Source organism: Mesoplodon mirus (genome assembly GCF_964341445.2).
Source record: "Mesoplodon mirus genome assembly, chromosome: 8".
Lineage (NCBI taxonomy): Eukaryota > Metazoa > Chordata > Mammalia > Artiodactyla > Ziphiidae > Mesoplodon > Mesoplodon mirus.
Window position 1 is genome coordinate 27,222,586 of NC_138984.1, and position 25,777 is coordinate 27,248,362.

Consider the following 25,777-nt stretch of genomic DNA (forward strand, 5'->3'; position numbering starts at 1 on the left):
TTTGTAATTATCTGGTGTTAAACTGGAATGCACTTTACCATATAAGTGGTTTAAATCAATACTGATTATATTCCTCTTCCCTCTTTTTTTTCCCCTCCCCTCATCCCTTAGGATCAGTACCTTTTCAGTTTGATCCTAGATATTTCACACGAATAACGTGAGCACTTGATCAGTCAGACCTTTGACTCTTTTTACCTGTAGGTCACTACTTATCCTTAGGAAAGAGTTTTCTTGTATTTTTTCTTTCTTTTTGTTTAATATTTATTTATTTATTTATTTATTTATTTATTTGGCTGTGTCGGGTCCTAGTTGCGGCTTGCGGGGTCTTCATTGAGGCACACAGGATCTTTCGATGTGGCACGGAGTCTCTTCCTTGTGGCGCTCGGGCTTCTCTCTAGTTGTGGCATGCAGGTTTTTTTTTTTTTTTTTTCTGTAGTTGCAGGGCATGGGCTCCAGGGTGCATGGGCTCTGTAGTTGTGGCCCGTGGGCTCCAGAGTGCATGGGCTCTGTAGCTTGTGGCAGGTGGTCTCTCTCGTTGAGGTATGCGAGCTCAGTAGTTGTGGCACGTGGGCTTAGTTACCCCCCAACATGTGGGATCTTAGTTCCCCCACCAGGGATCGAACCCGCTTCCCCTGCATTGTAAGGCGGATTCTTTACCACTGGACCGCCAGGGGAGTCCCTCTTGTATTTTTTCTTTCTCCTTGGTAGCACCAGTTTGTTTGGTTAGATCTGAGTTCACATCAGAACTGGCTAGTTTGCTGGACCCAGGGCAAAATGAAATCACACAGCCCTTTGTTAAAAAGTTTTAAATTTTAAGCCAGTGACAGCAGAGCATTAACCAAACATGGGATCCTTCTGAGTGCAGCCCCATGTTACTGCACAGGTTGCTCACCTATGAAGGTGGCCTTGGGTATCATGTTCATTTTAAGTCCCATTGCTGACAGGAGTGTCAGAGGCTTTGGGAGGGAAAGGAACCAGGAGTTGTGAGAATACTAATGGCTCTAGACATGGAGAGGAAAAGCATGCAGAAAGGGGCAGCACCAATCACTTGTAGAGGTCATTTATAAATTACCTGTGAATAGGTAATATGCTCTTGAAACATATGCTAATAATGTTTTTATAGGCCAATTAAAAATTAAGTTGTTTTCAAATACTCATTGAAGAAGACAGTCTAGGGGTGAGTAAATGGAAGAAGGGGTGGCAAGCCTGGTATTACACATATTTTTTAAAATATAATCTATTGGTATATAACTGTTTCCTTGCCATGGTGGAACTTGTGTATAGATCAGGTAATCCTTTGACTTGATTAAATTTACTGTTAGAGGAATGTTTTGCTTACCAAACTTATTTATGTTCCTCAAAAACAACTAAAGAGTTGGCAGTTAAGATATAAAAGCACTATTGGGTTGTAGACTGAAATGTGTTTTAAAAAATAACATTGATTCATAGTATTAATGCATACTTCCATTATTAGATAATATATTTTGTTCATAACTTGAAAGGTGACATTATTTTAGAACTTCAGATAATTTAAAATAAATTTCACACTGGTATATTTACATTAGAAACCTCATTATAAATAGCTAGTAAGTGTTTTGACTTTTAAAATTGATTTTTTTTTCAGAGTTCAAATTATGCCTCTCCTAATTTTACTTTCATATTCATTTCTACCGTGAATTTTCTATCCCAAATATGGACTCAAGTATATGAGGTTTTATTGGGCAGGAGTGGGGTGGTTGTTAGGGTAAAGCTGGAGGTTGGTTGTGACGCTGTCACTCTGGATCAATTATTCACACATACTGATTAGCGACCTCCAATGGCTAAGAAGATTTTTAGATATTTTTGGAGGTGGAACAATGAGAAGAGTGTACTCTATAAATTTCTTTGTATGACCAAATTAATGAATACTTGATAGATAGATAAAGAATGTATTAGTGATTTTGAAAACTAACTTTAATCTAAAAAGTATAATAATTTAAAAAATAAAGTCATTAGATATGTATTACTTTTTAAGAAAATAAGTGGTGAAAACATTTCAGGGTCTTTTTCATGGAAGACTTTTTGAAGAGTTCAAATATTATATTTAGCTCTACCATATTCTTTAGTCTCATTTCTAATAGCATGTTATTTGTTTCATAGAAATAAAGAGTTGCAAAATAATTATTCCATACGCCCTTGTATTTTAGAATAGAATATCTTTCAGTTAATAAAACAGTGAAATATGTCTATATATTTTTAAAATATAGTTACACTATATTAAGTAAGAAAACCAGATTTTAGAAAATTGATGCAGCATAATTTACTTAAAAGGATGTGTGTGTGCATGTTGTACATACACTCATGCTCACATATATTCAAAATAAAAAATTTTTTCTTGGGGTATGGATATATACCAAGATATTAGCAATGGTTTTCTCTGTGAAATATGATTACAGGTTATTTTCTTTTCATTTTCGAAACCTCTTCATACTTTCCCTTTTTTTTTTTTACAGTGAACTACGATGGATTACATGTGTAATGAAAAATGTTGTTATTCTTTTATAAAAGTGTACTGTTTTCCATTGATGTGGCTTATGCTTATTATAATTGTTGTATGTGACTATTTTGAGAATAATATAATATTTATTGTATATTACAAATATTACAAATATACATATAAGTTTGGGATAAGGGTCAATGAAAATTGGGGTACCTGAAAAAACTAGTATATTCGAATTAGGAAAAATATTGAGAAGCAGTATGGTATAGGATTCAAGCCTAAGTTTGAATCCTAGCTCCATTTCTTACCAATTTTATAATCCATGATCGAGCTGCTTAATCTGTCTTTGCTTCAGCTTCCTCATCTGTAATTGATTTTAATAATAGTAGTATCAGTAGTTCTAATATTATCTACTTTGCAGGTTAGTTGTAAAGATTAGAAATATTCTATGTTTAGTGCTTAGTATAGTACCTGGCACATAGTGAGCACTTAATAAATTATAGCTATGAGTTTTTTATTATTAATTTGGCTGCCTCAAGGAAAATATTTATGTAGATTCTATCAGCTGAGCTTAAATGTTATAGAGGATAGGATGAGTAGACAAAAGAACTGAAGCAAAAAACGATATGGAAAAAAAAGAGTACTTTAAAATGTAGGTTTATTTATAATAATGGAAAAATCAGTAATGGTGTAAATTGTCTTTGTAGAGTGAAATGTTTACTAAAACATAAACATTTACTTGTTTCATGAGAAGTTAAACTTTAATAGGCACTAAAGGTCTGAGATTTAACTATATTCCTTGCTTAGCAGTAGTAAAAGATTTACTGTTTTCTTGCAGAGTGCACAGTTGACTGAGATCATCAGCAGTTTGATTGCCCCTCTCAACTTGTCCCCAACATCATCACCCCTCTCCTCTAAATCCTGTAGCCGTAAATGTCTGGCTAATGGCACTTCCAGGAGGTAGGTGTCAGTGGGATAGTTTTGCTTCTAAATTTGGCTTTGCTTATTTTGTTTTTATTTTGTTTAGATCTTTTAAGTATTATAGCTTATTTTTTCTTCTTACTTAAGCATTATTAGAGTACAATCAATAAATCATGGATACATTTTTAGATAACATCAAACTTTTATAACTAAGGGAACTATAAACCTGAGAATGAGGGAAAAAGCTTTCCAGGAAGTTTCTAAATTTTTATAATGTTTCTAAAAATGAAAAACGGTGATACCATTTGCTACAGAAGTACTGCCATATTTAATATACCTTCCATTTTATACATTTTATAGTCTTCAGCTCCATACTGCCCTTGAAATACAGTTTAAGAGTGAAAGACCCTACATAGAGTTTGGGCATGGAAGATTGATTGGTAGATATCATCCATAAAATTCAGCTTAAGTTTTACTCATGTTGTGAATGAGTCATTTTGGTGGTTTTATTTTTGTGTTTTTTTTTTTTTAATTTTGGCCATGCTGCACAGCATGTGGAATCTTAGTTCCCTGACCAGGAATCGAACCTGTGCCCCCTACAGTGGGAGCAGGGAGTCTCACCCACTGGACCGCTAGGGAAGTTCCCCTAAATGAGTCATTTTGTATCTCAGCTTTTATAAGGTAAATTTTTTACTAAATGTAATTAATATAATAATTCCTATAATCTTAGCAATTTATTATGTCATGTTAGCAAAAACAGATGTTATGAATCCTCTTTTGGAAACAGCATTTGTTTTCTTTATTTCACTTACATTTCTCTTTGAATCTTTCCTTTTAAAGATGCAGTTAGAATTAAAAAGCTACTAGAATATTATTTTGTGTGTGCATCTAATTTTTTTTCAAATAAAATTGCAGTGAGGGCTTCTTTGCTTTAAGTACCATAAACGGACTAAGTGTAATTTAGTATCAGAAATATTTATATGATTTATTATTAAATTTAAAAATAAAACAAGAAAGGAAGATTCATACCATGGTGAAAATTATGCAAAGTAGCTATCAGCTTCTTAATGAGACGAGTGGATATAAACTAAGTCTTAAAATAAAAATGCTGTTATTTTCTTTTTATTTCTAATTTATTATTTCAAAAGTCTAATTTTTAATACTTTTACACTTTTGTTTGTGCTGGGTCATGTTTACATTGTTCTATTATGGAAACAGTTATTCTATTGGTTTTGCTTTATTTTTGTTAACTTTATATTCATTCCTTATAACACTGATGATTCACTTTGAAATGAAAGATTCTCATATGTTATACAGGATAACTATAATATCTTCATTTATGAGAACATTTCCTCATTAAGAAAGTCATAATTGCAAGTTGAGCCATTAAGCACCATCAGATTGTGATTTTGGGCTAAGTCAAATTTAGGTAATATCTTGTTTACCTAACTAGGCATTACACTATTATACATATACATGTATATGTATATATGTGTGTGTGTGTGTGTGTGTGTGTGTGTGTACTAATTTTCATTTTAATGTACTTACCTATATTTTTTGGTCATTTATTCACAAAGTATTTATGGCATAACTGTTTGCTGTATGCCATATAGTAAAAGTCCTAGGAATACAATGATGAACACAAAATCTCCACTTTAAAATAACTTACAGTCTAGTAGATGAAACATGTCATTGTTTAAACTAACATATAATAATAATAGAATTGTATGCAGTTGTTTGAATATTGGTTTAAATAACTGTCATAGTTGAAAAACATACCTCATAAAGATATATAAATCCAAATGAGAGACCAGAACCAAGATGGCAGGGTAGAAGGACGTGCTCTCACTCCCTCTGGTGAGAACACCAGAATCACAACTAGCTGCTGGACAGTCATCGACAGGAAGACACTGGAACTCACCAAAAAAGATACCCCACATCCAAGGACAAAGGAGAAGCCACAATGAGATGGTAGGAGGGGTACAATCACAGTAAAATCAAATCCCATAACTGGTGGGTGGGTGACTCACAGACTGGAGAACACTTATACCACAGAAGTCCACCCACTAGAGTGAAGGTTCTGAGCCCCACGTCAGGCTTCCCAACCTGGGGGTCTGGCAACAGGAGGAGGAATTCCTAGAGAATCAGACTTTGAAGCCTAGTGGGATTTGATTGAAGGACTTCGACAGGACTTGGGGAAACAGAGACCCCACTCTTGGAGGGCACATACAAAGTAGAGTGCGCATCGGGACCCAGAGGAAGGAGCAGTGACCCCAGGGGAGACTGAACCAGACCTACCTGCTAGTGTTGGAGGGTCTCCTGCAGAAGTGGGTGGTGGCTGTGGCTCACCATGGGGACAAGGACACTGGCAGCAGAAGATCTGGGATGTACTCCTTGGCGTGAGTCCTCCCAGAGTCTGCCATTAGCCCCAGCAAAGAGCCCAGGTAGGCTCCAGTGTTGGGTTGCCTCATGCCAAACAACCAAGAGGGAGGGAACCCAGCCCCACCCATCAGCACTCAAGCGGATTAAAGTTTTACTGAGCTCTGCCCACCAGAGCAACAGTCAGCTCTACCCACCACCAGTCCCTCCCATCAGGAAACCTATACAAACCTCTTAGATAGCCTCATCCATCAGAGGGCAGACAGCAGAAGCAAGATGAACTACAATCCTGCAGCCTGTGGATCAAAAACCACAGTCACAGAAAGATAGACAAGATGAAAAGGCAGAGGGCTATGTACCAGATGAAGGAACAAGATAAAACCCCAGAAAAACAATGAAACCAGATAGATTTAATTGATATTTATAGGACATTCCATCCAAAACCAGCAGGATTACACTTTCTTCTCAAGTGCGCACAGAACATTCTCCAGGATAGATCACATCTTGGGTCACAAATCAAGCCTCAGTAAATTTAAGAAAATTGAAATCATATCAAGCATCTTTTCTGGTCAAAATGCTATGAGATTAGAAATCAATTACAGGGAAAAAAAACGTAAAAAACACAAACACATGGAGGCTAAACAATACGTTACTAAATAAGCAAAAGATCACTGAAGAAATCAAAGAGGAAATAAAAAAATACCTGGAGACAAATGACAATGAAAACACGATGATCCAAAACCTATGGGATGCAGCAAAAGCAGTTCTAAGAGGGAAGTTTGTAGCTATACAAGCCTACCTCAAGAAACAAGAAAAATCTCAAACAATCTAACCTTACACCTAAAGGAACTAGAGAAAGAAGGACTAACAAAACCCAAAGTTAGCAGAAGGAAAGAAGTCACAATGATCAGAGCAGAAACAAATGAAATAGAAACAAAGAAAACAATAGCAAAGATCAACAAAACTAAAAGCTGATTCTTTGAGAAGATAAACAAAATTGATAAACCATTAGCCAGACTCATCAAGAAAAAGAGGGAGAGGACTGAAATCAATAAAATTAGAAATGAAAAAGGAGAAGTTACAACGGACACCACAGAAATACAAAGTATCCTAAGAGACTACTACAAACAACTCTGTGCCAATAAAATGGACAACCTGGAAAAAATGGACAAATTATTCTTAGAAAGGTATAACCTTCCAATACTGAATCAGGAAGAAATAGAAAATATGAACAGACCAATCACAAGTAATGAAATTAAAAATGTGATTAAAAATCTTCCAACAAACAGAAGTCCAGGACCAGATGGCTTCACAGGTGAATTTTGTCAAACATTTAGAGAAGAGCTAAGACACATCCTTCTCAAACTCTTCCAAAAAAATGTAGAGGAAGTGAAACTCCCAAACTCATTCTATGAGGCCACCATCACCCTGATATCAAAACCAGACAAAGATACAACAAAGAAAGAAAATTACACACCAATATCACTGATGAATGTAGATGCAAAAATCCTCAACAAAATACTAGCAAACAGAATCCAACAACATATTAAAAGTATCATACACCATGATCAAGTGGGTTTTATCCGAGGGATGCAAGGATTCTTCAATATATGCAAATCAATCAATGTGATACATCATATTAACAAATTGAAGAATAAAAAGCATATGATCATCTCAATAGATGCAGGAAAAGCTTTGACAAAATTCAACACCCACTTATGATAAAAACTCTCTAGAAACTGGGCATAGAAGGAACCTACCTCAACAGAATAAAGGCCATATATGACAAACCCACAGCAAACATCATTCTCAATGGTGAAAAACTGAAAGCATTTCCTCTAAGATCACAAACAAGACAAGGATGTCCACTCTCACCACTATTATTCAGCATAGTTTTGGAAGTCCTATCCACAGCAATCAGAGAAGAAAAAGAAATAAAAGGAATACAAATTGGAAAAGAAGTAAAACTGTCACTGTTTGCAGATGACATGATACTATACATAGAGAATCCTAAAAGTGCCACCAGAAAACTACTAGAGCTAATCAATGAATTTGGTAAAGTTGCAGGATACAAAATTAATGCACAGAAATCTCTTGCATTCCTTCACACTAATGAAGAAAAATCTGAAAGAGAAATTAAGGAAACACTCCCGTTTACTACTGCAACAAAAAGAATAAAATACCTCAGAATAAACCTACCTAGGGAGACAAAAGACCTGTATGCAGAAAACTATAAGACACTGATGAAAGAAATTAAAGATGATACCAACAGATGGAGAGATATACCATGTTCTTGGATTGGAAGAATCAATATTGTGAAAATGACTATACTACCCAAGGCAATCTACAGATTCAATGCAATCCCTGTCAAATTACCAATGACATTTTTTATGGAACTAGAACAAAAAATCTTAAAATTTGTATGGAGACACAAAAGACCTCGAGTAGTCAAAGCAATCTTGAGGGAAATAAATGCAGCTGGAGGAATCAGACTCCCTGACTTTAGAGTATACTACAAAGCTACAGTAATCAAGACAGTATGGTACTGTCACAGAAGCAGAAACACAGATAAATGGAAAAAGATAGAAAGCCCAGAGATAAACCCATGCACCTATGGTCAACTAACCTATGACAAAGGAGGCAAGGATATATAATGGGCAAAAGACGGTCTCTTCAATAAGTGGTGCTGGGAAAACTGGACAGCTACATGTAAAAGAATGAAATTGGAACACTCCCTAACACCATACACAATAATAAACAAAATGGATTCAAGACCTAAATGTAAGACCGAACACTATAAAACTCTTAGAGGAAAATGTAGGAAGAACACTTTTTGACATAAATCACATTAAGATCTTCTTTGATCCACCTCCTAGAGTAATGGAAATAAAAACAAAAATAAACAAATGGGACCTAATGAAACTTCAAAGCTTTTGCACAGCAAAGGAAACCATACACAAGACCAAAAGACAACCCTCAGGATGGGAGGAAATAGTTGCAAACAAATCAACAGACAAAGGATTAATCTCCAAAATATATAAACAACTCATGCAGCTCAATATTAAAGAAACAACCAAATCCAAAAATGGGCAGAATACCTAAATAGACATTTCTCCAAGGAAGACATACAGATGGGCAAGAAGTACATGAAAAGCTGCTCAACATCACTAATTATTAGAGCAATGCAAATCAAAACTTCAATGAGGTATCACCTCACACCAGTTAGAATGGGTATCATCAGAAAATCTACAAACAACAAATGCTGGAGAGGATGTGGAAAAAAGGGAACCCTCTTGCACTGTTGGTGGGAATGTAAATTGATACAGCCACTATGGAGAACAGTATGGAGGTACTTTCAAAAACCAAAAATAGAATTACCATATGATCCAGCAATCCCACTACTGGGCATATACCCAGAGAAAACTATAATTCAAAAAGACACATGCACCCCAATGTTCACTGCAGCACTATTTACAATAGCCAGGTCATGGAAACAACCTAAATGCCCATCAGATGAATGGATAAAGACAGACGAATGGGTAAAGAAGATGTGGTACATATATACAATGGAATATTACTCAGCCATAAAAGGGAATGAAATTGGGTCATTTGTTGAGACGTGGATGGATCTAGAGTCTGTTATACAGAGTGAAGTAAGTCAGAAAGAGATAAACAAATATCATATTAACACATGTATGTGGCACCTAGAGAAATGGTATAGATGAACTGGTTTTCAGGGCAGAAGTTGAGACACAGATGTAGAAAACAAACGTGTGGACACCAAGAGGGGAAAGCCATGGGGGGAGGGGTGTTGGTGGTGTGATGAATTGGGCAATTAGAATTGACATATATACACTGATGTGTTTAAAATTGATGAGTAGTAAGAACCTGCTGTATAAGAATAAATTAAATTAAAAAAAATTTTTTTTAATTCCAAATGAAAGAAATGTACCATTGGCTGTATTTACTAAATCATGATACTTTTTCAGTCCTATCTACTAATAGTCAAAGGTTCTTGTTGAAATCAGCTAGTAACTGCCTTCTTTCCTGGTGTTAAGTAGTCGTTCGTACAAACTAATTTGGAAGTTTATAACAGGTTCAAAACCTACTAAAATTCTTTGATAGATTTAAGAGCAGATAAAAATTCATCCTCCAGTTTTCTGAAGTGTGCTGACATACGTGTTTTAATTAATTTTATTCATTTCACTAATGTATTTATTTTTGACAACAGTCAACATTTTTTCCAAATCCTTTGTACATAACATGAATTTTTTTCAAAAAGCACTTATTTTCACATTTGCTATCAAAATATAATATTTCCCTTGAAGGAAAGATTGTATTTATTTTCTAATATTTGCTAGAAAATGTAATACAGCTACCTTTCATCAACTTGGAGAGGTGAGATAATGTAGAATGTTAGAGTTTTTTAAATGTATCATTAATCTTTAAGTTTAATAAGTCTTAGTACCAGATAATAAGCAAACTGTTATGTGTAACAAAAGATTTGGGGGATATTCCAGGTCTCATTAAAATTTTTGTAAAAAATTCTATTTATGATAATATATACCATAATATACAAATATATTTAACCAGGAACCTAGAAACTGGAATATATTACAGATAAGAGAGTAATAACACTGAAGGAAAAGTAGAAAATTTTGAAGATATGTGGTCGTTGTGTCCTATGTCAAAGAGAGGTACTAAAAAATATCTCTTGATTTTGTCAATTATAAATTGAGACCTTAGCAAGAATGTGTAGTTGCATGACAGAGAGAGAAATGAGAGTGGATTAGTGGAATGGGAGATGAAATAGAGAGGAGTCAAGATTATATTTTTAAGGCTGCTGACTCTAAAGGCTGTAATAAAATGTATGTACAACGTCAAGGAAGGTATTTTTTGTTTCTAAGATGAAAGAAATGTAAACATCTTTATTAAAATAAAGAGAAGGGAAAGAGCTAGAGATGGGAAATGTAGAGATACATACCACAAAATTATGGAGGGACCTTATGACAGGAGAAATCTATTTGTTCCTTGAAAGTGGAGTGAAAGATATTAAAATAGATGTAGAGGCAGTTGTTTATAAAGTGACCATAGCTAAATTAAAAGTAGGAAAGGGGACTGAAGGAGTTTGGTAAAGGTTCGGATAGACATTGACAAGTAAAACACAGCCCCTTCCCTGTGTTTTCCTCTATTGCCTTCCTTATTCAGTAGCAGAGAAGCCTACCCCTGAAGAAGGATGGTATGTGATTTCTAAAGGGTTTTTTTTTTGTTTTTTTAGTATCTTAACTATATTGTGAAAAGTATGTGATATTTGTAAAACTATTAAAGTATTATTTAATTGAATTTTTAATAAAATAAATGCATAGTAGTGAAATTCTATAAATTTAACAGATTATTTTACATTACTCATATTTAAGAATGTTACCATAGATTTTGAAAATTAATAGGATATATAATTTCACATTATAGTAATATATGAAAAAGTTTTGATTTAGGGATATCTGTATTGAAGCAGTGTGAAATTTATTTATTTATGAACCTTTTGACTCTGGAAGTAAAATGGCAAATGAGGCCTAGTTTTATTTCTTGTATCTTTCTGTTTTTCCAATATTATTTATTTTTTCTTTACATATAGTTTTATATGAACGAAACATCTTTCAAACTTAAAGCTTTTCAGGAGTAAGGGCTTAGTCTAATTAATGTTATTCAAGCTTGACACTTAACCACAAAGCACTTTCTGAAGATATCCTATTAAGCATATAAATAGTATTCATTTTATGTATTTAAGTAAATGTGAAGGTAAGAAAATTCATCATTTGAGTGAGAATTTTTAAAATTCTGGTAAAATGTACATACCATAAAATTTACCATTTTAACCATTTTTAAGTTTAGTGGCATTAAGTAATTCACATTTTTGTCAATAGTTGCCATCATCCATCTCCAGAACTTTTTTCATCTTCCTGAATTGAAACTCTATATCCATTACATAATACCTCCACATTCTTCCTTCTTCACAGTTCTTAGCAACCACCATTCTACTTTATATCTCTATGAATTCGACTACTCTAGGTACCTCATATAAGTGAAATCATACAGTATTCATCCTTTTGTGACTGCCTTATTTCACTTAGCATAAAGTTGTCAAGGTTCATCCATATTGTAGCTTGTGTCAACATTCCCTTTTTAAAGGAATAAAATTCTGTTTTATGTATAGACCTTTTTTTTAAACTTTAAATCAGTTGATTGACATAGTAACACAACACACTTGCCTCCCTGACCCCCCCATCCCCTTCACCCAATCTAGATCTCTCCCACTTCCTTCTCCCTTTGAACAAGCTGTTCAGTGAAAACAGAAACGGGCAGACCACTTCTGCATCCCCAGTCCCATGCCTAAGCCCTGTGAAGCTGGTCTCAGGTACTACTCAGAACCTGTTAGGGAGGGAGGGGGAAAGTTAGCACTAGATTCAGCTAGGCAGAGGTATCCAATCCCTAAGAACAGATTCCCCCACAGCACCCAGGCCCTGAGTTTCTATTTTATTGGGACCAATTTTGTTTATCCATTGATCCTTGTATGAACATTTGGGTTGCTTCCTCCACCTTTTGGCTAGTGTGAATAATGCTTCTATGAACATGGGTATACAAATATTTGTTTGAGTTCCAACTTTTTATTTTTTGGATATGTACCCAGAAGGGGAATTGGGGGATCGAATAAGAGTTTTTTTAATTGTTTACTTAGAAAATGAGAAATTATTGAATGTCGTTAATGATATTTCTAAGCCAAAAGCTAAAAAAAAGCAAGAACCCAGAAAAGTAAACAAGGCACAGCAATCTACTTTGTCTGAGGCCAAATTCCGTCAAAATTAAGTTGAGGTTTTGATAGCTTTCTGGGGAAAGAGAAAAATCAAAGCCAAATCCAAGAAAATCAAGTGAAGTTTTAATAGCTTTTGGGGTTAGAGGATGATAAATCAAAGCCCATGGCCTTGCCTATAGTAGGGCGATAAAATGAAATCCTGCCTTTATTTAGCTGAGATCACCTTCCTCCAGGAGCTACACCTTCACAGTAGATGTAAATAAGAAAGAAAACTGATTCCCTTTCCTGAACCCTCCTACACTGTTGGTGGGAATATAAATTGGTGCAGCCACTATGGAAAACAGTATGGAGTTTCCTTAAAAAACTAAAAATAGAGTTACCATATAATCCAGCAATCCCACTCCTGGGCATATATCCAGAGAAAAACTCTAATCTGAAAAGATTCATGCACCCCAGCATTCATAGCAGCACTATTAACAATACATGTAATACAAATACAAGCCAAAACATGGAAGCAACTTAAATGCCCATCAGTAGATGAATGGATATGTTTACAATAGCCAGGACATGGAAGCAACCTAAGTGTCCACCAACAGATGAATAGATAAAGAAGATGTGGCATGTGTATACAATGGAATATTACTCGGCCATAAAAAGAAATGAAATTGAGTTATTAGTGGTGAGGTGGATGAATGTAGAGTCTGTCATACAGAGTGAAGTAAGTCAGAAAGAGAAAAACAAATACCATATGCTAACACATATATATGGAATCTAAAAAAAAGTCATGAAGAACCTAGGGGCAAGATGGGAATAAAGACACAGACCTACTAGAGAATGGACTTGGGATATGGGGAGGGGGAAGGGTAAGCTGGGACAAAGTGAGAGAGTGGCATGGACATATATACACTACCAAACGTAAAATAGATAGCTAGTGGGAAGCAGCCACATAGCACAGGGAGATCAGCTCGGTGCTTTGTGACCACCTAGAGGGGTGGGATAGGGAGGGTGGGAGGGAGGGAGACACAAAAAGGAAGAAATATGGGGACATATGTATACGTATAAGTGATTCACTTTGTTATAAAGCAGAAGCTAACACACCATTGTAAAGCAATTATACTCCAATAGAAATGTTAAAAAAAATAGACGAATGGATAAAGATGTTGTTTGTATATATATATATATATATACACACACACACACACACACACACACACACACACACAGTGGAATGCTACTCAGCCATTAAAGAATGAAATAGGGCCTCCCTGGTGGCGCAGTGGTTGAGAGTCCGCCTGCCGATGCAGGGGATACGGGTTCGTGCCCCGGTCTGGGATGATCCCATATGCCGCGGAGCGGCTGGGCCCGTGAGCCATGGCCGCTGGGCCTGCGCGTCCGGAGCCTGTGCTCCGCAACGGGGGAGGCCACAGCAGTGAGAGGCCCGCATACCGCAAAAAGAAAAAAAAAAAAAGAAAAAAAAAAAAAAAGAATGAAATAATGCTATTTACGGCAACATGGATGGACCTAGAGATTATTATTCTAAGTGAAGTAAGTCAGACAGAAAGACAAATACCGTATGTCATCACTTTTATGTGGGATCTAAAATATGATACAAATGAACTTATTTACAAAACAGAAGCAGACTCACAAACACAGAAAACAAACTTATGGTTACCAAAGGGGAAAGGGGCAGGAAAGAGCTAAATTAGGAGTTTGGGATTAGTAGATACAAACTACTATATGTAAAATAGATAAACAACAATATCCTACTGTATAGCCCAGGGAACTATATTCAATATCCTGTAATAAATCATAATAGAAAAGAATATGGAAAAGAATATATATTCATATTCTTTTTCATATCCTTTGCTGTACACCAGAAGCTAACACAACCTTGTAAATCAATTAAAAAAAAAAACTGTTTCCCTTTTCCCATTCCTGGGGCACCATGGGGAGAATTGCCTTGGTGCTGAGCACAGCAGAAGATAAAATTAAAAAAGCAAACCTAGGGCTTCCCTGGTGGCGCAGTGGTTGAGAGTCCTCCTGCCGATGCAGGGGACGTGGGTTCGTGCCCCGGTCCGGGAGGATCCCACATGCCGCAGAGCATCTAGGCCCGTGAGCCATGGCTGCTGAGCCTGCGCGTCTGGAGCCTGTGCTCCACAACGGGAGAGGCCACAACAGTGAGAGGGCCTCAAAAAAAAAAAAAAAAAAAAAAAACCTACTTTGAGATATTGTGACAGTGGTGGGGACTTTTTTTTTTTTATTAGTTTCTGCTTTATAACAAAGTGAATCAGTCATACATATACATCTGTTCCCACATCCCTTCCCTCATGCATCTCCCTCCCACCCACCCTCCCCATCCCACCCCTCCAAGCGGTCACAAAGCACCAAGCTGATCTCCCTGTGCTCTGCGGCTGCTTCCCACTATCTATCTACCTTACGTTTGGTAGTGTATATATGTCCATGCCTCTCTTTCGCTTTGTCACAGCTTACCCTTCCCCCTCCCCATATCCTCAAGTCCATTCTCAAGTAGGTCTGTGTCTTTATTCCCATTTTACCCCTAGGTTCTTCATGACATTTTTTTTTAATTCCATATATATGTGTTAGCATACGGTATTTGTCTTTCTCTTTCTGACTTACTTCACTCTGTATGACAGACTCTAGGTCTATCCACCTCATTACAAATGGCTCAGTTTCGTTTCTTTTTATGGCTGAGTAATATTCCATTGTATATATGTGCCACATCTTCTTTATCCATTCATCCGATGATGGACACTTAGGTTGTTTCCAGCTCCGGGCTATTGTGAATAGAGCTGCAATGAACATTTTGGTCCATGTCTCTTTTTGAATTATGGTTTTCTCAGGGTATATGCCTAGTAGCGGGATTGCTGGGTCATATGGTACTTCTATTTTTAGTTTTTTAAGGAACCTCCATACTGTTCTCCATAGTGGCTGAGTGGTGGGGACTTTGACATGGATTTTCAATCCAAATTTGTATCTATGAGTCATCCAAGGAATGCCTAGTTTAAAATGGTTCTATAATGGATCACACTACAAGGTAGATGGCAGAGGCAAATGCAGATTCTCTCTAGAGGAAGGCACCTTCTTTCTTAGGCCCAGGAAATCCTCGTGAATAATTTTTCAAGAGCAGTGATCAGCACACGGTCAAATATAATCAAACATGAGGACACAGGGCAATGACAGTAAGAATAAGGAGAAAATAACAACAAAAACAGATCATAAAGTTTTCAGATATCCGAATTATCAAATGCTGATTATTTAAAAAAACAGTGCTTATTCTGATTTTAGAAATAAAAGAGGCTTAAAAATACCTGCAGGGAAGAATCTATAAAAGTGACTAGCACATTTGAAAAAGGTCCAAAACTTCTGAAAAATGCTGAAATTAAAAACCAAGTGAGTTTGGCAGCACTGTGGACACAATTGGAGACAGAATTCATAATGTAAAAGATAGATTAGAAGAAAAGTTCCAGAATGTAGGAAAAGAGACAAAACAATGGAAAATACAAGAGTCATTTAAAAATGTGGAGAACATGGACTTCCCTCATGGTTCCGTGGTTAAGACTCCATGTTTCCACTGCAGGGGGCATGGGTTCAATTCCTGGTCGGGGAACTAAGATCCCACATGCCACCAGGTGCAGCCCAAAAAAACAAAATGTGGAGAATATATTGAGCAGGTCTAATATGAGACTTAATTAGAGACCTGGAAGGTGAGATAGAGATTGGAGCAGAAGCAATAGTTGAGGAGGTATTGGATTAAAAGTTACCTGATCTGATGAAAGACATCAAATTCAGGAAGTCAAACACAGATTCCTGAACAGGACAAATAAAAAGAAGTATACCCCTAGAAATAGAGAGGAAATGTGGGGAAAAAAAGCAAAAACAGAAACAAATGGAATATCTAAAAGCAACAGTCGGGGCAGGAAAGGAGGAAGACATTACCTTAACTGAAGCCAGAGTTCAGCTGACAGCTGACTTCTCAAGAGTAATAATAGGAGCCAGAGTACAGTGAAATGATATCTTCATTGTGTTGAAAGAAAATAACTGTCTATCTAGAAATTCTATACCCAGAGAAAACATCTTTCAAGTCTGATCTTGAAGCACAAATGTTTTCAGACAAAGCAAAACTGAGAGTTTGTCACCAGTAGACTCTAATTAATGATAACCATAAAGGGAGTGTTTCAGGCAGTGGAAAGTGATGATCCTTTTGAGAGATGCAAGAAGGGATGAAGAACAAATAAAATGGTAATAACTGTATGGTTATATGTGAACAAACAGTAGAAAATATGTCTAGTAGGGTTAAAAAAATTCCATGGCAACAACAGCATATAGGTCAGGAGGAAGGTAAATGGATTTAAATTGTTCTCAGGAGGCTGGTAAAAGTACAGAAGTTCCTTGACTTACAATGGTTAGACTTACAGTTTTTCAACTTTATGATGGTGCAAAAGTGATATGCATTCAGTAGAAATTGTATGTCAAATTTTCAATTTGGATCTTTTCCTGGTCTAGTGATATGTGGCATGATAATCTCTTGTGATGCTGGGCAGTGGCAACAAGCTGCAGCTCCCAGGCAGCCTCAGAATCATGAGGGTAAACAGCCAGTATACTTACTTTCTGCACCCATGCAATTATTCCATTTTTCACTTTCAGTACAGTATTCAATAAATTACATGAGGTATTCACCATTTTATTGTAAAATAGGCTTTGTGTTAGGTGATTTTACCTCACTGTAGGCTAATATCAGTATTCTGAGCATGTTTAAGGTAGTCTAGGCTAAGCTATGATGTTCGGGATTATATGTATTTTTGACTTAAAATATTTTCAATTTACAATGGGTTTATCAGGATGTAACCCCATCGTAAGTTGAGAAAGATCTGTACTGATTTAACTTTTGATGTTTCTACTTTAAGTATGATGGAGAGGTCCACATGCGGCAGGGGTTTCTTAGGTGCTGATAATATTCCTTTTCTTGACCTGAGTGGTAATTATGGGACAGTGGAGGAGTTGGTCAGGTATTGCTTCATATTTACAAGTTACACATACCTTCTCAAAAGATAAATGTTTTATGTACTTAACTATAGGTATCTTATATTTTACAATAAAAAAGTTAAAATAAGATAAAAATTGTGCACTTCAAAAAGGATAAATAGAAAATACAATTTTTAGTCCCACGTTGTTAAAATTATAACCATAAAATACCAAAATTTTAAGGTAGAAGTAGAAATGTGATATTTAATTCGTTGAAAGTGAAACAAAGAGAATTAAATCTCACTTCAATGTTACCTTAAAATGTGCTGGTAGAGACTGATCCAGTTATTGGTTTCATTATGGTATCTAAATATTGATATTCTCTTCTAAAAATTTTGTAAAGTCTTAACCAACATTTGACAGTCATTAAGTCTACACTCTAACCCAGTTTCTACAATTCTATCATCTTAAATGACATATGTTTTATCTACTAAAATGTAGTATATCACTCAACAGGTCATCAACTAAGAGTTTTAAGTATGTCTTGCAGTAAACATACCAGCTACTGGGAGACAGTATATAATATATATTAAAATTGTGGATATATTTCTTTCAAATCCTTAACAGGGTACTGGTCATTGATTTAGAACTATTCTTACTCTTTTAAAGAAGTACTTCAAAGTGGCCTGAGTTATGATAAGTATTTGAGGGCATATGTAGAGCCTTATAGGCCAGCTATTACTGAAGACACCTGTCACATAGGTACTAGGACTCACTGAGGTACCATCTATTTTTCCATCATATCTCTTGGGAAGATAAAAAGTTGCTGACTTGTTTTTGGTCTACCTAATTTGTTTGGGACTCTGTAATTAAACCAAGTACTCTTAAACCCAGGTAAACACACTGTGGATTTTATTCTCATTACACTAAACATAACTTCTCAAAAGACCATCTTGGGACATTTAATCTCCTTCTTCCCCCCCAGAAGGTTTTAACTTTTGTTAATTCTTAATTATAGTGGTTTTTAATTTAGTGGTTTGTGGGTTACTTGAGATTTTGGAAGTATACCCTTTTTACATATACTTTTTGTTTTGACATTTTGTGACCTTGGGCAAGTCTGTTAATCTCTTTACATCTCACTTTTTTTTTTATCCTAAATTTACTGGAATACAAATATTTTCTAAAGTAGTTTCTAATGCTAATATTTTTCAATTAAATGCTTATTTGTAAGGAATCCCATTTTTTCAAACAAATTAAAAATAAAAACAAAAAGGTTTCAATACAGCCTAAAATGTATATCTTTTTGTAACATCACTATTGTGCTTTGCTTTTGATGTTTTATGTTAGCTTAAATCTAGAGATTTAGTGAATAAAGAGAAATTACTATACTCAACATATTTTAGGAACTTTAAAGGATAATCTAGAAGTTATTATGGAAAGAAGTACCCAAGACAGTAGGAGAAATGATAATTCTATTCAAATGTTAAAAACTTTCAAATAAGCCATTTGGGAAGAATTGTTTAAGTAAAATTTATTACACATTGCCTTTCTTGGATGATACTGAACTTAATTCAGTTTTTCTTTGATAACTCAAGCTCATCACTATGACCACATCCTCAGAGGCTATTGAGATTAATAATTGTTTATCTATAAAAGAATTCACTTAATAGTCAACAAATACCTACTGAGTGATGACAGTGTGCCAGGCTTTGGATTGGATTGGGATATGATGTTGAACAAAACCAGGTGTGATCTCTGACCTTATGGTATAGAGTCTAATTGGGTAAAAATGACATCAACCAAATAATCACACAAATAAATGTGAAATTTAAAATCCTGATCAAATGCTATGAAGAAAACTCACTGCATTGTTAAAATCGTTTTGGAATCAGATGGGTCTGAGATCAGTCCTAACTCTGCAACTTGGTAGCATTCTGATTTTAGGCAACTTTCTAAATCACAGTTGAAATGAGAATAGTTTGCTTCCTGGGTTGTTGTGAGAATCAAATGAGATGACAAGTGTGATACAATTTTGTTATTATTTTTTACTTGTTTATTATCTGTCTCCTCCTGGATGAGAATGTAAGCTCCATGAGAGTAGGAATTTTTTTGGTCTGTCTTATTAACTGCTATATTCCTAGCATTAGATCAGTGAGTCATAACATGGACATGAATAAATATTTTTTGAATGAATGGAATGACTTTTAAGATTTCTTTCAGGTAATCAGCATTCCAAAAAAAAATATTTTGTACTTATTCGTTTTTTCTCTCCCATAGTCAGATTGGTATTTCAGTTGTTGGTCTCATGGCTGTCTTCTGAAATTCTGCTTCCTCTCATCAAATTTAACTCTGGGCTAGAAAATCAGATAACCATATTTAGAGTGGTAGAAGTACCTGTACTATAATTAGAGACATTCTGTAGTAAGAGAGAAGGCCTCTCTCTTAACAGTAACAGGAGTGAGCTTTCATACATGGACTTACTAAGATCTTTTTTGGTTATTTAAAAGGGTTTTGCAATTTCAGCTGTATTCTGTATATTTGGACTTACCAGATAAGTAAACTCATAAGTGCTTCTAATAAAGCATTCTCATTCTAGCTTTATATCACATTATATCATAAGTTTGGTATATAGTTAGGTTGGAAGAAATTTAAATTTTGAACTTTTAAAGTTTGGTTACCTATTCTATGTATTAATTTTTAGTGGACCATGTAGAACTTAATGCTTGATATAATTTTTTTTAATAAGGTAATTTTTATAATATCCTAATGATCTTTTTCTTTCAATGTCTAAAGTAAATTCACTTAGTTAATTTTTTTCAGGGCAGCTGTTTTGTCCACTTTTTATTCATTGATGCCCAATCCCCATCTCTTATTTAATGGCAATATCTCCCAGAACTCAGAATTGTTTTCTTAGCTTTATTAATCTCAGCAGCAGGGTTTAAGATGAGTCACCAGGAACTGAGCAGCTGAAAAGATTGAGTCTTCAAACAAATGAAGCATTACATTTTACCATCATAGAGACAGTTATTGGTTTTTAGATCTCATACTCTAAAATGAAGATAAAATGTTGTAAATGCATCCTTATTTACCCCATGGGGTATTATCTCTGGTAAAGTGAATTTCTACTTGAAATAATGGCTAGATTTTTGTTGGTTGTTTGTTTTTGCTTTAATGAGTCCCAGAATATGATATGAAATTAAATTCCAATTAATTATTGTCATGCTATTTAATTCCACTAATGATAATTATCTCACGAAATGCAACGATTCTTTCTATTTGGGCATCACAATTGAAAAACTGCCACTAAACTGGAAAACTAATAACATATAAAGTAATTCTTTTACCCTCATAATATTTTCAATAGTCATTTCTCAGTTATGAGAAAGCATTTTTAGCAGCAAATTCCAGGCTGAAGTTTTCAACATAATTTTGGGTTTCTATGAGTGTCATTAACTATTGTATTAGCTAGATGTACAACATCAATAAGGAACTAAAACTTCTCCTGCTGTGTTTTTAAAATAATACCAGTAGGAATTATTTTCTTTTGTAAAAACTTTACTTTTCCCTTTTAACCTCTATTTATATAAGTCTAAAACTTAATGTTATAGGAAATGTTTAAATAAATTGTGATGCAACCACTGGAAGGCATATCATATAACTATTAAAAATTATGTGTATAGAAGGGATGTAGTCATATAGGAGCATACTTCCTTTGGGATGTTAGGTGGAAAAATCAAGATGCCAAAATCATTGTACAGTATGATTTCATAGGAAAAAAAAAGATTGAAGGATAAAAATTAAATTTTTTATTAAAGCTATATATGTGTTTAGATGATGAGATTTTGAAAAATATTTTAGCTTTTATTTTTTTGAACTTTTTTCTATTTGCAAATTTTCCTTTAAAATGAAAAATAATTAGTAAAATAGAAAGTCTCAATTTCAAACTGTATCTTATATGTCAGAAAAACAGTTCACAGATTATATTGAAGAATCTGAACTGTACTCCCAAACTATAGATTAGCTAGAAATGTTTGGCAAATTTTATGTCACAATACTCAGAAAAATATAGCTATAATATTGGCTTCCTAGTCCCTTTGCCTTTATACTTTATAATTTCAGGTCCCACTTGAAATTAAGAGCCAGAAATAAGAATGGCAAATAACACTGCAATAGTCGGTCTCTTTTTCTCTCAACCTTTATTATGAAAAGCTTTAACATATAGAAAGCATAGCAAAGTGAATCAGCTTATTCCCAGCTTTAACAGTTGTCAAGATTTTGCTACTCATTTCAGCTATTTCCCTTCCTGACACATTTTTTTCTATGCTTTTAAAAAATAAATTCTATTGATTGTTATTTTAACTGTAAATACTTCTGTATATTTCTCTAAGCTTTTTTTCAACATACCCACCATGTTGTTATCATCTGCTTTTTTTATTATTCTTATATTAGTCATAATTTATCACTATCATGAAATTCTCTATATTCATATTTTCCCAGTTGTCTCAAAATCATCTTTTTATGATTTTGTTAGAATAATTTGTTATTCTAACAAATTTGTTTGTTAGAATTTTGTTAGGATAATTTGTTAGAATCAGGACCGAAACAAAATCCATATTACATTTGGTTGTTATGTTACATTTTAAAATGTAAATATTAGAAATTCCTAAGGCCAAAAAAGAAAGACTGCAATTTTGGATGACATTTTTATTTTCTTCTTATAAAATTATATAAGTTCATTGTGTGAAAAGTTAAAAATTCATAAAATACTAAGAAGAAAGTGGAAATCACTTATATTGCTCAGAGTATATTTCCTTCCTATCATTTTTTACATTATTTTCATAGTTGAGATCTATTGGAAGCAGTTTTATATCTTATTTCAAAGTATATCTGAAGCTTTCTATACTTAAAATATTTTTTTCCATTTTAATGGCTGCATTAAGATGTACCTTAATTTTTTAGAACAGGTAGGTACCTTAATTTTTTTTAGGAGCCATATCTAATTTAGAATGCCATTTTACAGTGTACTCCAACACATTTTCTTGTTGCTACGGTTGAAGAGACTCGTATTTTTGAGTAAGGGGTCTAATTTTCCTACTTAATTCCTAGAGTAGGTGAAATGGGCTGGTCGATGCACTGTTTTCTCTATATGTAGCAGATAATGCCTGGATCTTGGTCCATTGGCCGTTTGAGAGAAATGTTTATTTTTGCCATGTGGAGGACAAGTAATGCCCCTAGTGGGCCATTTCAGTAAGTTTATATAAAGTCCAATTTTATATAATTTATTTAAAATATCATTGAATATATATGAATATATGATGCATTAATTTCTCCAAACATTATCAAGGGAAAGAAAGGTATTAAATTCAACTATTGGCAAGACTTTAGGCATCAGGGAAAGTTTGGAAAAGGTTGCACCTACCTTAGCTGCTATAGGTTGAAGTCATCAAAGAACTCCAAAAGATCAAAGTAGACTTGAAATAGACATAAGTTATGCAAAAATAATGATTCTTAGGTGTGTACTTTTATGAATATATCCGTTTCGTAGGGGTGTTATAACAAATCACCACTAAGTGTGTGGCTTAATACAACAGATATTTATTCTTTCACAATTCTGGAGGCTAGATGTTTTTAAAATCATGGTGTCAGGCAGGGCCATGCTCTCTCTGAAGGTTTCTGGGAAGAATCCATCCTTGCCTTTTCCTGGCTTCTGGCAGTTCCTGGCAGTCCTTGGCATTTTTGGCTTCTCTCCTCTCTCTTCACATGGCATTATTCCCTGGGTGGATCTCTTGCTTAATTCTGTGTCTCTTCTTATAAGGACATCAGTGATTGGATATAGGACCCACCCTAATTCAGTATGACCTCATTTTACCTAATTACATCTGCAAAGACTGTATTTCCAAGTAAGGTCACAATCTGAGGTTCCTGGTGGATGTAAATATTGTGAGGACACTGTTCAGCCCAGTATAGCAGGTGTGGGTATTTGTGTATATGAGTAGATTGGGAACTGGGGGGCTCTCATAAATTCTTAGATAATACACATTATAATTCTCTTCTCCATTGTTGATTTCTGCTTTTTCTTAAGTGTGTTTAGTATAAGAATACATACATGTGGGGGAAATATTGAAAACAGTACTAAAACAGTAATTTAAAATTCTGTGTTGAATAATTATTCTATGCTGCTGTTCCTTGAGATTAAAAGATAAAAACAATTTCATGAAATCTTGTCTATTTTTTTATGGTTTTAGAATCCTAAATTTATAACCAGGACCCAAAGTTTCTTATCTACTAAAGGCATTTGAGCAGAGCATTATAATGATTATTCCAGTCCTTCTAAGAAAATAATTTGGCTTAGGTAAAAGGTTATGAAATACTTGAATAATTTACTAAAAATTCTAGGCTATCTTTCACTGAGTTTATTAAAAAATAGATTGAAATTAGACTGTTCTTCTATATTCATCCACCATTATCACCACCCCCAAGATGACACCAAGAAGTTAGCTAATATATGTCCCTATAAACCCATATCTTTAGATTGTTTTATTAATTTTGATACAAGCACATAATGTTTGCAGAAATTGATTTTCGTAGGGATTTATAATAAAATATCAGTTAAAAGATTAATTGCCTCACTTCTGGGCCTTTGGTTTCTGTAATAATCAGTATAGTAAAATTTTTATTTAAAAAATTCACTTGAAGTTTTCCATTTATACTCTGTAAAAGCAAATTGAATGCCTGTTGTTATCCATAAATATCTTAACTGCTAAGATTTTCTAAGATTGTAATAGAAAACCAATTATATCAGAAAGTCATTAAGTAACTGTTAGTAAAATTTAACAATGTTAATAAAGCATGAATTTATGACTTTTGGCTTATTTTCTTAGATAAAGCTCTCGGTCATTTTGTGCTTTTTTTTTTTTTTTTTTTTTTTTTTTTTTTTGCGGTACGCGGGCCTCTCACTGTTGTGGCCTCTCCCGTTGCGGAGCACAGGCTCCGGACGCGCAGGCTCAGCGGCCATGGCTCATGGGCCCAGCCGCTCTGCGGCATGTGGGATCTTCCTATACCGGGGCATAAACCTGCATCCCTTGCATCGGCAGGCGGACTCTCAACCACTGCGCCACCAGGGAAGCCCCCATTTTGCACTTTTTAAATTAGAAGAAAAATTTTAAACTTTATCCATGCCTTCTCTTTTACAAATCAAAACACCTTATAGCTCTCATCTGCTTATTATTCTTATAAATTTATAATGGGCATATATGATTATAGATAAAATAAGGTACATCATATCTTACCATCAGAAACTAACTTTTTAAACCAAAGTTAGAGATTTAGAATGGAACTCAAGGCAGTGTAAATATGTAACTTATTTTTCTAAAAGGTCTCTTGTAGCCTTCTGTTTAGAGCTTCTTTTGGGTCTTAAACTAGAATGTTCCATGTTTACTCATTCACTAAACTAATTATTTAGGTGTAGTATGTGGTGTTATACATGCACTTTGCAAAGCACTGAGCTGGAGTGGGTAAATCTACAAATATATATGTTTGTATTTCTCCGCTCATTCAATAAATATTTATTGATTATTTGCTGTATGCAAGGTACAATATCAGGAACTTCTGATACAAAGTTAAACAAAACAGACACAGTCTTTGTACTACTTACAGTCTTAGAAAAGGAGAAAGACATTAATCAGATAATAATACAAATGTAAACTTATCACCATGAAAAATACTATGAAGAAAAGGTGAATGGTACTATCAGAGCTCATAAGGGAATTTGACTTAGTCTTTGGAGGGGCTATGCAAGGGCTCAAAGACTTACCTGAGGAAATGACTTTTGAACTGAGAGCCAGATGATTATTGGAAATTATGTAAGTGAAGGAGGATGTGAGAAAATTCCAGGAAGCAGAAATTATATATAATAGTGAGTAGTGAGTGCAAGTTATTTGAAATGAAAGGAGGCAGTGCAGCTGGAGCACAGGGAACCAGACGGAGTGTGATTCACAATGCAGCAGGAGAGCCAGCGGCAGGGGCCAGACCAGTTTCACTATACTGGTCTGACCAGTAGTACATACTCAATTTTATTTATATGTAGTCACCAAATTCTGTATTTTATTTTGGTTTCACCAACACAAGCCATTCAGGTACTTTTATTTCTGGTTTCTTATTACTATGTAAAGTGTTTTTGAATTACTTGCTTTATCTACAAGATA

The 25,777-nt window shown here is 34.7% G+C and overlaps 1 protein-coding gene across 8 annotated transcripts in view; it reads left to right on the plus strand.

Annotated features, from left to right (window-relative positions):
- Positions 1–25,777, plus strand: part of KANSL1L (KAT8 regulatory NSL complex subunit 1 like) — a 177,106-nt gene that overhangs the window by 71,623 nt on the left and 79,706 nt on the right. For all 8 annotated transcript variants that reach the window (XM_082630182.1, XM_082630186.1, XM_082630183.1 and 5 more), the window contains exon 5: positions 3,318–3,439. In XM_082630182.1, the coding sequence (XP_082486308.1) occupies positions 3,318–3,439 (122 nt within the window). The remainder of the gene's footprint in view (positions 1–3,317; positions 3,440–25,777) is intronic.